Source organism: Candida tropicalis (genome assembly GCF_000006335.3).
Source record: "Candida tropicalis MYA-3404 genomic scaffold supercont3.1, whole genome shotgun sequence".
Lineage (NCBI taxonomy): Eukaryota > Fungi > Ascomycota > Pichiomycetes > Serinales > Debaryomycetaceae > Candida > Candida tropicalis.
The window spans coordinates 1789936-1801984 of NW_003020038.1; the positions used below are offsets into that span (position 1 = coordinate 1789936).

Below are 12049 nucleotides of genomic sequence, written 5' to 3' on the forward strand. Positions count from 1 at the left end.
TTGTTAACCTCTCCCCCTCCATTAACATGCCGGAAATTGATAATTACAATATTTTTTTTTTTTTATTGTTAGTGTATGAAGGGCAAACGAAATTTGCGGGTGCGTGACAGAGACTCGTTTTTCTATGTACAGAAAAAATTCAACAGAAAAAGTTACAACTTCATTATAAATATAACCTCAAATATCTTTGAAACCATTTCCGAATTTTCCTCTTTGTTGTGTTTTTCTTATTCATTAACTATTTATTTTATTTTTCAATAGAATCAAGTTTAGAAGGACATTATTTAAGAGGATACTACTACTTAAAATACCAATACTCAACTATTTCTTCACTATTCAAGAAAGATATATATATATTTTGAAAGCCACTCCACTTTTGTTTTATTAAATGACTTCATTAAAACACCCGCAACCAACATCTAATAATAGTATGCCAACTCCAACAACTGCCGCTGCATCTCCAGATTTAGATGTCAACAAGATCCCTATGGTCACACCAAGACCATCCACAGTCAACTTACCACAAAGTATCCCACAACCACCACCAACTATAACACAAGCCATGCGTAATAAGAGTGGGTTACCAGATTGTTTACCTCAAGTCAAGTGTTTAGCTAGAGCCCGAATCCCAACCACTCAAGGTCCAGATATATTTTTGCATTTGTATGAAAACAATGTTGATAACAAAGAACATTTAGCCATAGTATTTGGTGAAGATATTCGTTCTCGTTCATTATTCAAGCGTTATCCTGGTGAAACCCAACAAGATAGAATGACCAGGGGTGCTTATGTTGGAAGATTGACTCCAGGAAGAACCATTGCTGATACTGATGGTACCAATGAATTGAAGTTTGATTCCGAAGGCAATTTGATCATAGATAACTTGACATACACAGACCCAACATTGGTAAGAATACACAGTGAGTGTTACACAGGAGAAACAGCTTGGAGTGCACGTTGTGACTGTGGGGAACAATTTGACGAAGCCGGAAGAATTATGGGAGAGGCTGGTCATGGATGTATGGTTTATTTAAGACAGGAAGGTAGAGGCATTGGTTTGGGAGAAAAATTAAAGGCGTACAACTTGCAAGATCTTGGAGCCGATACTGTTGAAGCCAACTTATTATTGAGACATCCAGCTGATGGAAGAAATTTTTCTTTGGCGACTGCTATTTTGTTGGACTTGGGATTGGTTGAAATCAAATTGTTGACTAACAATCCTGATAAAATCGTCGCTGTTGAAGGTAAACACCAAGAAGTCAAAGTTTTGGAAAGAGTTCCAATGGTTCCATTGAGTTGGAGTAAGAATGGTGAAAACGGTATCAAGAGTAAAGAAATTGAAGGATATTTAAGTACCAAGATCGAAAGAATGGGTCACTTGTTAGAGAAACCAATAAAGATCTAACTGCCATATATATAAAAAGAAAAAAAAAAAAGATAAATACACACATACGATGATGTAATTGGGAGGTAATTAAGGGAATATATATTGATATATATTTATTTGTATAATAAAACGTAAAGACGTGATTTTTTTTAATGTATCTTTTTAAATTCATAAGAACAGAGGATTTATTTAGCAGCCGTTATTAGGATCAAGCAGACTTTTAAATTAGAGAAGCTCATCTCACACAAAAGCTGTCTACCGCGATAAACTGTGAAAAAATTAAAAAGAAAAGAAAGAAACCAAAAGAAAGAAAGAAAAAAATTTTTTTTTCACAATCTTTTATTTGCATCATCAGAACAGCCACAAGTTAGTGTCCAAAATGTCTCCAGCTTCTCAAGATTTGGTTTTAGCTTACATTAACGATTATGTCTCAAGAAACAATGAATTATCAAAGTTGGCTAAGCCGTTAGCCAAGTTAATTGAAGGTAAATCATTGCCAACCATCTCAAACGGCTTGGAAATTATCATTAGTGAAGTCAAGGAAAATAAAGACGAAAGTGAATCTGATAGTTCATCATCTGAAAGTGACTCAGAAAGTGAATCTGATAGTTCCTCTTCTGATAGTGAATCCGATAGTTCTTCTTCTTCTTCTTCTTCATCGGAAAGCGACAGCGACTCTTCTTCTGACGAGTCTTCATCATCGGATAGTGAATCTGAAGATGAAAAGGAAGAAGATAAAGTTGAAAAATCCAAGGAAGAAGTAAAGAGTGATTCCAGCAGTGATTCCAGCAGTGATTCCAGCAGTGATTCCAGCAGTGATTCCAGCAGTGATTCCAGCAGTGATTCCAGCAGTGATTCCAGCAGTGATTCCGACAGTGATTCCGACAGTGATTCCGACAGTGACTCATCCTCAAGTGAAGATGAATCTGATTCAGATTCTTCCAGTTCAAGTTCTGATAGTGACAGCAGCTCTTCCGATAGTGAAAGTGACTCAGATGATTCTTCCTCTAGTGATGATGATGATGATAGCGAAGAAGGAACAAAGAAAAGAAAACAAGAAGACAACGAAGAACCAGAATCCAAGAGAGCTAAAAGTAATACTGAAAGCTCTTCCAGTACAGAATCTATTCCAGCTACCCCTGAACCTGAGTTGAAGCCAGGACAAAGAAAACATTTTTCAAGAATCGACAGATCTAAGATTTCATTTGAAGATAGTACTTTACAAGACAATACTTACAAAGGTGCTGCTGGTACTTGGGGTGAAATGGCAAATGAAAAGTTGATGCAAGTCAGAGGAAAAGACTTTACTAAAAACAAAAATAAAATGAAGAGAGGCAGTTACAGAGGTGGAAGTATAACCTTAGCTTCTGGTTCTTACAAATTCACTGATTAGTTTGATAGAACTTAATAGAGTCATGTTATGCATATATGTATACTAAAGTTAATAATTTATAATAAACAGTTTAAAAACAATAGAACGCGTCTTGCCATTAAGTTTTTGATAAAAGAAATAGTGAACAATTTAAGCTAACAACAGAATCGAAATAAACATACTCCACGCCATAACCTCTAATCTAGTGACATATCTTGCTGATTTTATTGTGCTTGTTCGTTGTCATTTCTTATAGTAAATTACAGTTCCAAATAAACTGTGCGGGCATAATCAAAAGGAAATACACAGAAAAAAAAAAAAATTTATAGAGAAAATTAAAAAAATACAAAACATTCACACTCTCAAGCATATATCCATTTCACTATTGTATTATCTTAAGTAACTATGTCATCCGATAGCGGAAAGGAAATTCAAACCATACTTGATGAATTAACTCAAGTAAAGGGCAGTGTCACACAATTTGTTGCTCAGCTCAATACCATTATTTCAAGAGCACCCACCAGGGAGGATTGGAACAAGCTTAACGAGATTGCTTATGAAGGAGAAAAATCGAACGAATCACCAATGACTCTTAATCGAATAAACCAAGCAATAGAATGGCCAACCAGTGCTATTGCTATCCGATTGAAAGAGCTATTCGAGGATGGTAAATTGCCGTTGATGACTGCTTTAACAAGAGTATGTGTCAAGACTGGTGCCGACCCCAAGGCATGTAATTTTATATTAGACTACAATCCCAAAGTTGATCCCAAAAATGAAATGACATCTAGTAGTCACCAAAAAAATTCCAAACGCATAAAAAATAACTCCGAATCGTATCCGCCAATATTGCCAACACTTAGATCCAAGTCATTGGCCATCCGAGCTGCAACAGATAAGAGTTATAGACGTATTGAAGATTTATTGGCCTCTACAACTAATGATTTCCAAAAGAGCCATAACGGAAGATTGGCATCAAAAGGTAGGGCAATTTTGAATCTTTGTTTAGTTGAAATTTTAGAGCCTTATGCTGGTTTGTCGGACGAAGATATTGATTTGATAACTCACAGATTATTGTCGAACAGAATTTTAGCAAAATTTGCTTTCGGGTATAATTTAGTGGACGGCTCAAAGTATAACTTGTCAGTCGATGCCGATTTTGAAGAAAAGATAGAAGTCATTGGAAATCTTTTTTTGGCACATATTGGTAGTTTGAGAGAGGAGAACTATGATTTGGAAGATTTGAAGAGATTTGTAAGGCTGTTATACGATACCGTAATTACTGAGTATATCGAGAAAAATGATCCATTAGCAAAAGCTTCGTTGATGGAGTTGGATTTATTGTTCAAAAGTATCACTAATTTGAAGTATGCTCCTCACCACAACTTTCAGTATGAAATTCGCGAAACAAATGACGATCCTCATGTGGTAAAGATTTTGGTTGATGGGGTTGAATTGGGGTCAGGTGTTTCGTCTGCAAGTTTGGAAGCTGCCAAATATAGGGCCGCCAATGATGTCTTTGATGGATCTGGCAATGGTATTCGCAAAATTTGGGAGGTTTTGGTTGCAAATGTGCAAGAACACAATGCTCAAGCCAATAATGGAGCAACCCCAGTACCGTTATTGACAAACGGTCCAATGGGGTATGTAACAGGTGTTCCTGCCCCATTAGGCTATTTACCAAATGCAAATGCAGTTGTGCCTCCGCCCCTGATTTCTGCTCCAGTTCCAATACCCCAAGCTCAACTTGCTATTAAAAATTCTACTGTTTCTAATGAGATTGGTGCAATTACAAATTCACCTCATAATCAACAACAGCCACCAACACAATCACAACCACCACCACAGCAGCAAATAAACCCACAACTTCAATCACCACAAGCACAGGAACAGCAACCACAACCACGTGCATCAGCCGGATCGAACTCACCTATGAATCCATACCAACAGGTTACAAGTCAACATCCTTCTGCCCATCCGACTCCTGTGATTGGGCAACAACAGATGACTGTCTCACAACAACCTCAACAGTATGTCCAATATCAACAGCAACCTTACCAAATATACCCACATGCAACTCCGCAAGCACCTTATGGCCAACAGTCTATGGTACAGGCACCACCCCAACATATTTACCAGCAACAAAATACTACAATGGCACATACACCTGTACAAGCAGTAGTACCGATGGGACAACAAGGTATGCGCCATGGTAAACTTGAAGGCGCATACTATGATCTGAATAACATTCTCACACTTCCTTTAGAGATTCCTGGTAATAACTCAGCATTGAGCACTTTGAATACAATGATAAGTCAAGCAAAGATCATGCCACCAGAATATAATGTACACGAATTGACTCCATTATCACAGGACAGAAAATTATTCTATGCTACTGTACAAATTGGAGATGTTTATCTAGGAGCTGGCTATGGATCAACCAAAAAGGAAGCTCGTCATAAAGCAGCTATGTGTGCTTTAAATAATCCCGAAAAGTGTCTTCAAGTTGGATTAACTTTACCTCTGACATTGTGATTATAGTAAAATATCTGTCATCCAAGGTTATATACATGTTTGCAGTATATTTGGTACTTGAAGTTTGTATGTGTACGCACCGTTTTTTTTTTTTTTCGTATGTTTGCATAATATCAAAGATATTAAGATTTCAGGAGGAGGGAGAAAGAGAACGAAAGAAAAAAGAAAAATTATATATGATCTATAGTTTTGTAATTAATAATCATCATTGTTTGTTTTATAAATTTTTGACATTTATCATTAGAATACCATGTCATCTCGAAATATTAATAGAGTCAATTATGCTGATTTAGAGGATGAGAACTTTTCAGATGAAGATGTCTACGATAAGAATTTGGACGCGGGTGCTGATGATGATGAATATAATACGCCATCAAGTAAAAAGAAAGGAGTTAAGAAATCAGCTACAGACTCCAAAAAACGTAAGGCCCAGCAATCAGTTGAATCACTAAAAAAGAATCTTGATGACACCAATTTTTCAGATGAGGAATTACTAGAGTTGACTCCTGATATTCCTGCTGATTATATCCCTGATGCTGTCTCCAAAAATTTTGGTAAGGGTGATTTTTCATATTTGAAGTTGAAACCAGATCATTTCTCAAGACCGATATGGATTTCACCAAACGATGGTAGAATTATATTGGAGTCATTTTCGCCATTGGCTGAACAAGCTATGGATTTTTTAATTACAATTGCTGAGCCGGTGTCACGACCAAGTCATATCCATGAATATAGAATAACGGCATATTCTTTATATGCTGCTGTGTCAGTTGGGCTAGAGACAGACGATATTATCCTGGTCTTGAATAGATTATCGAAGGTGCCTGTGGCAGAATCAATTTTGAATTTCATCAAGGCAGCAACGGTATCATACGGTAAAGTTAAATTGGTTTTAAAGCATAATAGATATTTCGTTGAAAGCACCCAGGCAGATATTTTGCAAATGTTGTTGAAGGACCCTGTTATTGGGCCCTTACGTATACAATCCTCAGAGAATACCGTCACAAGTAATGGCTTAATAACTTCAGCTCAAACTCAGAATGACATTGTGATTCCTGGCACGAAGAAAAATGATGGAGAGAAAGATTCAGAAGCAGGTACAACTAATGAAGCAGAAGATATTTTTGCGTCAGTTGTGGGAAGTAAAGAGGATGATGATGATTTGGATACAGTCCATTCTTTTGAAATTGCACATGATTCTGTGGAAATTGTCAAACGTCGATGTCAAGATATTGAATACCCAGTTTTAGAAGAGTATGATTTCCGTAATGATGCTAGAAACCCAGATTTAGAAATTGACTTGAAACCATCTACTCAAATTAGACCTTATCAAGAGAAATCATTGTCGAAAATGTTTGGTAATGGTCGTGCTAGGTCAGGAATTATTGTTTTACCATGTGGTGCCGGAAAAACTTTGGTTGGTATCACCGCAGCTTGTACAATTAGGAAATCTGTCATTGTTTTATGTACTTCATCTGTGTCAGTTATGCAATGGAGACAGCAATTTTTACAATGGTGTACAATACAACCAGAGAATGTTGCAGTGTTTACTTCCGAAAATAAAGAAATGTTTGCAAGTGAATCTGGGTTAGTGGTGTCAACTTACTCTATGGTGGCAAACACTCGTAACAGATCACACGATTCTCAAAAAGTGATGGATTTCTTACGTTCAAGAGAATGGGGTTTTATTATCTTGGATGAAGTGCATGTTGTTCCTGCCCAAATGTTTAGACGAGTGGTTACTACAATTGCTGCCCATGCAAAACTAGGGTTAACAGCAACCTTGGTTCGTGAGGACGATAAGATTGATGATTTGAACTTTTTGATTGGACCAAAATTATATGAAGCCAATTGGATGGATTTAGCGCAAAAGGGACATATTGCCAATGTTCAATGTGCTGAAGTTTGGTGTCCAATGACCGCAGAGTTTTATCAAGAATATCTCCGTGAGAATGCAAGAAAACGTATGCTTTTATACATTATGAACCCAACCAAGTTCCAGGCATGCCAGTTTTTGATTCATTACCACGAGAAGCGAGGAGATAAGATTATTGTATTCAGTGATAATGTTTATGCATTACAAGAATATGCATTGAAATTGGGCAAGCCTTTTATTTATGGATCCACTCCTCAACAAGAAAGAATGAAAATTTTACAGAATTTCCAACACAATGATCAAATTAATACAATTTTCCTTTCGAAAGTTGGAGATACGTCAATTGACTTACCAGAAGCCACTTGTTTGATTCAAATATCTTCTCATTATGGGTCAAGAAGACAAGAAGCGCAACGTTTGGGTCGTATTTTGAGAGCAAAGAGACGTAATGATGAAGGGTTCAATGCATTTTTCTATTCATTAGTATCTAAGGATACTCAGGAAATGTATTACTCAACAAAGAGACAGGCCTTTTTAGTCGATCAAGGTTATGCTTTTAAAGTCATTACACATTTGAGTGGTATGGAGCAATTGCCAGATTTGGCATATTCTTCAGCTCGCGAGAAACGAGAATTGTTACAGCAGGTCTTGTTAAAGAATGAAGATGCTGCAGGTTTGGAAATTGGTGACGATGCGGATACAAACTTTATATCAAAGGAAAAGAGAATGAGACTTGAACAAGAAAGAAACGGAGGAGGTTCTAGTCGTAGTGCGGGATCATTAGCTGGTTTAGCTGGTGGTGAAGATATGGCTTATATTGAATATAGCAAGAACAAAAATAAGGAATTGAAAGATTCACACCACCCATTGATTCAAAAGATGTATTACAAGCAACAGGCAAAGGCTAAGAAGTAGGCAGCTCTTAAATTTGTCAGACATTGTCATTCCATTTTATAGGTTGTATTTTTATTTTGTTTTTCATTTAAAGAACTAGTATTATAAGAAGTGGAGCGGGGGGGGCAAACCCATACTACATGAATATAAGTTAAGTTGATATAAACTCTCCAAAGTCATCATCGTCGTCATCCTCAGAGTATTGTTCATCTTTGTCACTATCGGTGCGTAGAATTTTATCAGACGTCATACGACTTTGGGAGAACTCCTTTGTTAACTCTCGAACATCGTCCTCCTTACTATCATATTCTTTTCCTGTAGTCTCATTTTCTTCATCTTGTTCTTGTATTACCGTTTTAAAATTCATGATATTAACGGCATATACCATTCTGTCATAGTAATATTGTTGTTGTTCATGTTTAAATCTCGATTGATAAACATTCAAGGCATATTCAAATTGAGCAGCATTTCTTGAACTTTTAAAATTCATTCCTAATGCCACAAATGAGACGTTTTCTGGTGATTTATCATTATAGAATGGATGAAAACCAGAATTTGGTAATTGAACAATTACTTTATAAGTATTATCAGAAATTTGTTGTATTGTATCTGTCCCTTCAGGATTAAGTTTAGTAATTCTTTGGATATCAATATTAGTAGTTGTTCCTTTGGATAAATTCAAATCATTTACAATTGGATTAAACCATGTTTCTCCCCATAACTCATTTCCGTTGTTTTTAAATTCTAATTTGCTTCTCATTTTAATAAATGGGCGAATTATAAACTTGTCATCTTTAGTTTGTTCAAACCCATCCATGTATGAATTAATAGATAGCTCTTCTTCTATAAATTCCAAGGATCCGGACCATAATTGATTTGATTTTAAAAGCTCTATCTCTTTTAGACTTGAAGTATAAGGAATTGAATGAAGGGTTACGCCATGTTTGCATTGAAATAATGATCTTGGTTGATACAATTCAGTGTTTAGTTGGTTTTGTCTCATTGTCACTTTTTTTTAAGCGTTGAATAGTAAAGAAAGATTAATGTTAATAATCTACAGTAATTAGATCAATAACACAACTAATGATGATAGGAAATGGGTGGATTTGGGAAGCACTGATAGATTATAAGCTATACAATATATAAGAAGTGTTAGATATTCCGAGATAATTTAGGGGAATGTATGTTGGTGTGTGTCTGTGTGTCAAATGTTGGTCGTGTGCAAATGTTCAATATCTCTTTTTTTTTTCTACTGAGAAAACTAATGAAAGAAAAGAAGATGAAAATTTTTCTAATATGTTTTGTAATATATCAACCGTTTGAATAATTATTATTACCAACAAACAAAGATGTTTAGAAGTATATTGGGAAAAAACTTGATTCAAAGCGTTTCAGCATTAAATTCATCTCAACAAGTTGTTAGAACTTCTTTTGTTCGTTTCAATTCAAACAATGCTAACCTCGACCAATTAAAAAGCATATTCGGCGACTCAAAATCAACCACTACACAAGCATCGGAATCTACCAATAAACAATCTTTAAACATTGATGATTTATTGAATAGTTCAATTCCAGAAGCAAAATTGCCATCCACAACTTTCCCAACCACATTTTCATTACATGATAAATTTGGATTTGAGCAAAATAGACAACCAACCCCTCGTGAAGTGGCTAAGAACATTCGTGAATTTGGAACTAATGCTGGTAGAACAGTTGACGTTAACTACAACAACATATCTAGATCATTTAACCAAATGAGAAGAGTGGTTAACGAAAATAAAATAAGGTATTTACAAAGAATTCAAAGTAGATATATTCGTCCAGCCAAATATAGAAAACAATTGAAAAGAGAATGGTGGAGAAGAAAGTTTGCTGCTGGATTCAAGGATTTATTACATCAAGTCAATGATGCAAGAAGAAGAGGTTATTAGGAGTAGTTTGTAAAGAAACAAATCTTGTATATATGTATATATTCTTTATTACACATAAATTCTAGTGCGAGAATGGGTCGCGTTAACATTCGCACCAAATTGTATTTTTTTTGCTTCCAGATCATAGTTTGTTCTGGCGGCACTTACTTTTCCTGAGCTGAGCCAATAAGGCAAAACTTTAAAATAATGATCTCTAAACAAATCGACTCTTCTTATCTGCCATCTAAAACAACAACAACAAAAAAAAAAAAAAGAGAGAGAAAGAATTCAACACTGAACATCTTGCATATCTTCTACTCCAGCAAAAAATTCCAATATCACATTTAGATAGCCACGTTTCTCCTTAAAAGAAACTGCCCCCCCCTGTACATACAAATTATACCTATCTCCATCAATCGTTTCTATTTCTTGATTACTTTGATCTTGATTATATTCTATTATTGGTTATCATTCCCTTTTTCTTTCCTTTTCTTTTTTTTTTTTTGCAACATCAAGTTTGAAAAGTCATCTTCCCAATCAACGTGCCCATTGTTCCCAAATAATCATTAATTGATGTCGTCGAGTTCAAAAGATACAATTCCCCCTCCAAGAGGAATACCTGCTATAACTGGTGATATAGATTACAGTAAAGCATTTCATGTTTTTCCAAAAGAATTACAACCTTTCCGAGGGACTATAATTGCATATGGTGCGTCATTATTTTCAACATTTGTTGGATTGCCATTTGATGCTGTTAAAATTCGAATGCAAACTCATAAACAATTCACGGGTTATTTTGATTGTTTCAAGAAAACTTATGTCAAAGAAGGATTAGCAGGATTTTTCAGAGGTTCTACACCCGTACTAATATCAACATCTTTTGCTAAATCTTTAAGCGTTTCATTATTCACTACGGTTAAACCTTATACTTATAGTGTGTTATATGAGTCGCCATGGACTAAGAATCTTGATAATACCAGTCCTTTTCTTAAAAACATTCCTGTTTGTTTCATTTCAGGATTAATATCAGGAGCAGGTGTTTCGGTATTTGCGTGTCCTTTTGAATTCACAAAGATTTATGCACAATTAGAAAGGTTGGTCACCAGTAAATCAATTAAGGAATTATCAAATCTCAAACCAGCCGAAGCACTGAAACCATCACCAACTATTCTCAACCCATCTAAATCAATTTCTACGGCCACAATAGTTAAAGAAATTGTTAAAAGTGATGGAATTACTGGTTTATATTCTGGTTTTAGATATCATGCAATGAGAGATTCTATATCCACTGGTATTTATTATTCAATTTATGAATCTATGAAATGGGCTATGAACAATTTCATCAATAAAGATCCATCAATTTCTTCTCCATTTTCTGTATTATTAGCTGGGGGACTTTCGGGAGTGTTCAGTTGGATCTTAATCTTCCCAGTAGATACCAGAAAGGCATTGATTCAAAAAGATGCAGTGACAAACATCTTAAGAAAATCGCATGGATTAGAACCATTACCTACAAAATCTAAACAAGAAAAACTTCAAGGTAGAGCATATCGTGGATTAGGAATTTCCATTACCAGATCGTTTATAGTCAATATGGTTTTCTTTGGTGTATTTGAATTAGGTATGAAGTACTTATCTTAGAGCAAAAAAATCATATCTTGATAATATTTATGATAATAATGTTACACTTTTTTAAAAATTTTTACATACATGTATAGACACAGATAGCATTTCAACAATAGGATTAATAGACTTTTTTTCTTCTTCTTCTTATTCATTAATTTTACCTATCTCTGGAACGTCCTCTGTCGCTATCATCGTCATAAGGGTTTGCCAGAAACTAGTGATGAAACTCTCTTGTCATGTGATCTGGATTTCGGAGCACTTGCTTTTTCTAATGGCTCAATAATGCTCACTCATAGTCCTCCTTTAATGGTGATTATGAATCTAGTTCTGGATGCAGGATTATCCTTGAATATCTTCCGGACGTTTGTCGCTCCAAGTCAATTTAGGTCCCCTTTTTGATTCATTTTTATTGCATGTTGATTTCATCACCTTCTTTTGTTCCCCATCCG

General features: G+C 35.4%; 7 protein-coding genes across 7 annotated transcripts; 6 read left to right on the top strand and 1 right to left on the bottom strand. All coding sequences in view use genetic code 12, as the record gives it.

The window, feature by feature from the left end:
* Positions 1 to 388: 388 nt before the first annotated feature.
* RIB1 (GTP cyclohydrolase II) lies at positions 389 to 1405 on the top strand (the record flags this gene model as incomplete). Its single annotated transcript, XM_002545972.1, has 1 exon — positions 389 to 1405. One exon carries the CDS (start codon positions 389 to 391, stop codon positions 1403 to 1405), a length of 1017 nt encoding a protein of 338 aa, XP_002546018.1.
* Positions 1406 to 1766: 361 nt separating this feature from the next.
* SRP40 (Srp40p) lies at positions 1767 to 2780 on the top strand (the record flags this gene model as incomplete). The annotated part of the gene is made up of 1 exon (XM_002545973.1): positions 1767 to 2780. One exon carries the CDS (start codon positions 1767 to 1769, stop codon positions 2778 to 2780), a length of 1014 nt encoding a protein of 337 aa, XP_002546019.1.
* A 384-nt stretch (positions 2781 to 3164) lies between these two features.
* On the top strand, positions 3165 to 5294 carry CDL1 (Cdl1p; the record flags this gene model as incomplete). The annotated part of the gene is made up of 1 exon (XM_002545974.1): positions 3165 to 5294. One exon carries the CDS (start codon positions 3165 to 3167, stop codon positions 5292 to 5294), a length of 2130 nt encoding a protein of 709 aa, XP_002546020.1.
* Positions 5295 to 5544: 250 nt separating this feature from the next.
* Positions 5545 to 8085, top strand: CTRG_00802 (TFIIH/NER complex ATPase/helicase subunit; the record flags this gene model as incomplete). The annotated part of the gene is made up of 1 exon (XM_002545975.1): positions 5545 to 8085. One exon carries the CDS (start codon positions 5545 to 5547, stop codon positions 8083 to 8085), a length of 2541 nt encoding a protein of 846 aa, XP_002546021.1.
* A 130-nt stretch (positions 8086 to 8215) lies between these two features.
* Positions 8216 to 9067, bottom strand: CTRG_00803 (uncharacterized protein; the record flags this gene model as incomplete). Its single annotated transcript, XM_002545976.1, has 1 exon — positions 8216 to 9067. One exon carries the CDS (start codon positions 9065 to 9067, stop codon positions 8216 to 8218), a length of 852 nt encoding a protein of 283 aa, XP_002546022.1.
* A 346-nt stretch (positions 9068 to 9413) lies between these two features.
* On the top strand, positions 9414 to 9995 carry CTRG_00804 (mitochondrial 37S ribosomal protein bS21m; the record flags this gene model as incomplete). Its single annotated transcript, XM_002545977.1, has 1 exon — positions 9414 to 9995. The coding sequence occupies one exon, from the start codon at positions 9414 to 9416 to the stop codon at positions 9993 to 9995; it is 582 nt and encodes a 193-aa protein (XP_002546023.1).
* Positions 9996 to 10547: 552 nt separating this feature from the next.
* CTRG_00805 (uncharacterized protein) lies at positions 10548 to 11615 on the top strand (the record flags this gene model as incomplete). Its single annotated transcript, XM_002545978.1, has 1 exon — positions 10548 to 11615. One exon carries the CDS (start codon positions 10548 to 10550, stop codon positions 11613 to 11615), a length of 1068 nt encoding a protein of 355 aa, XP_002546024.1.
* Between the last annotated feature and the right edge of the window lie 434 nt (positions 11616 to 12049).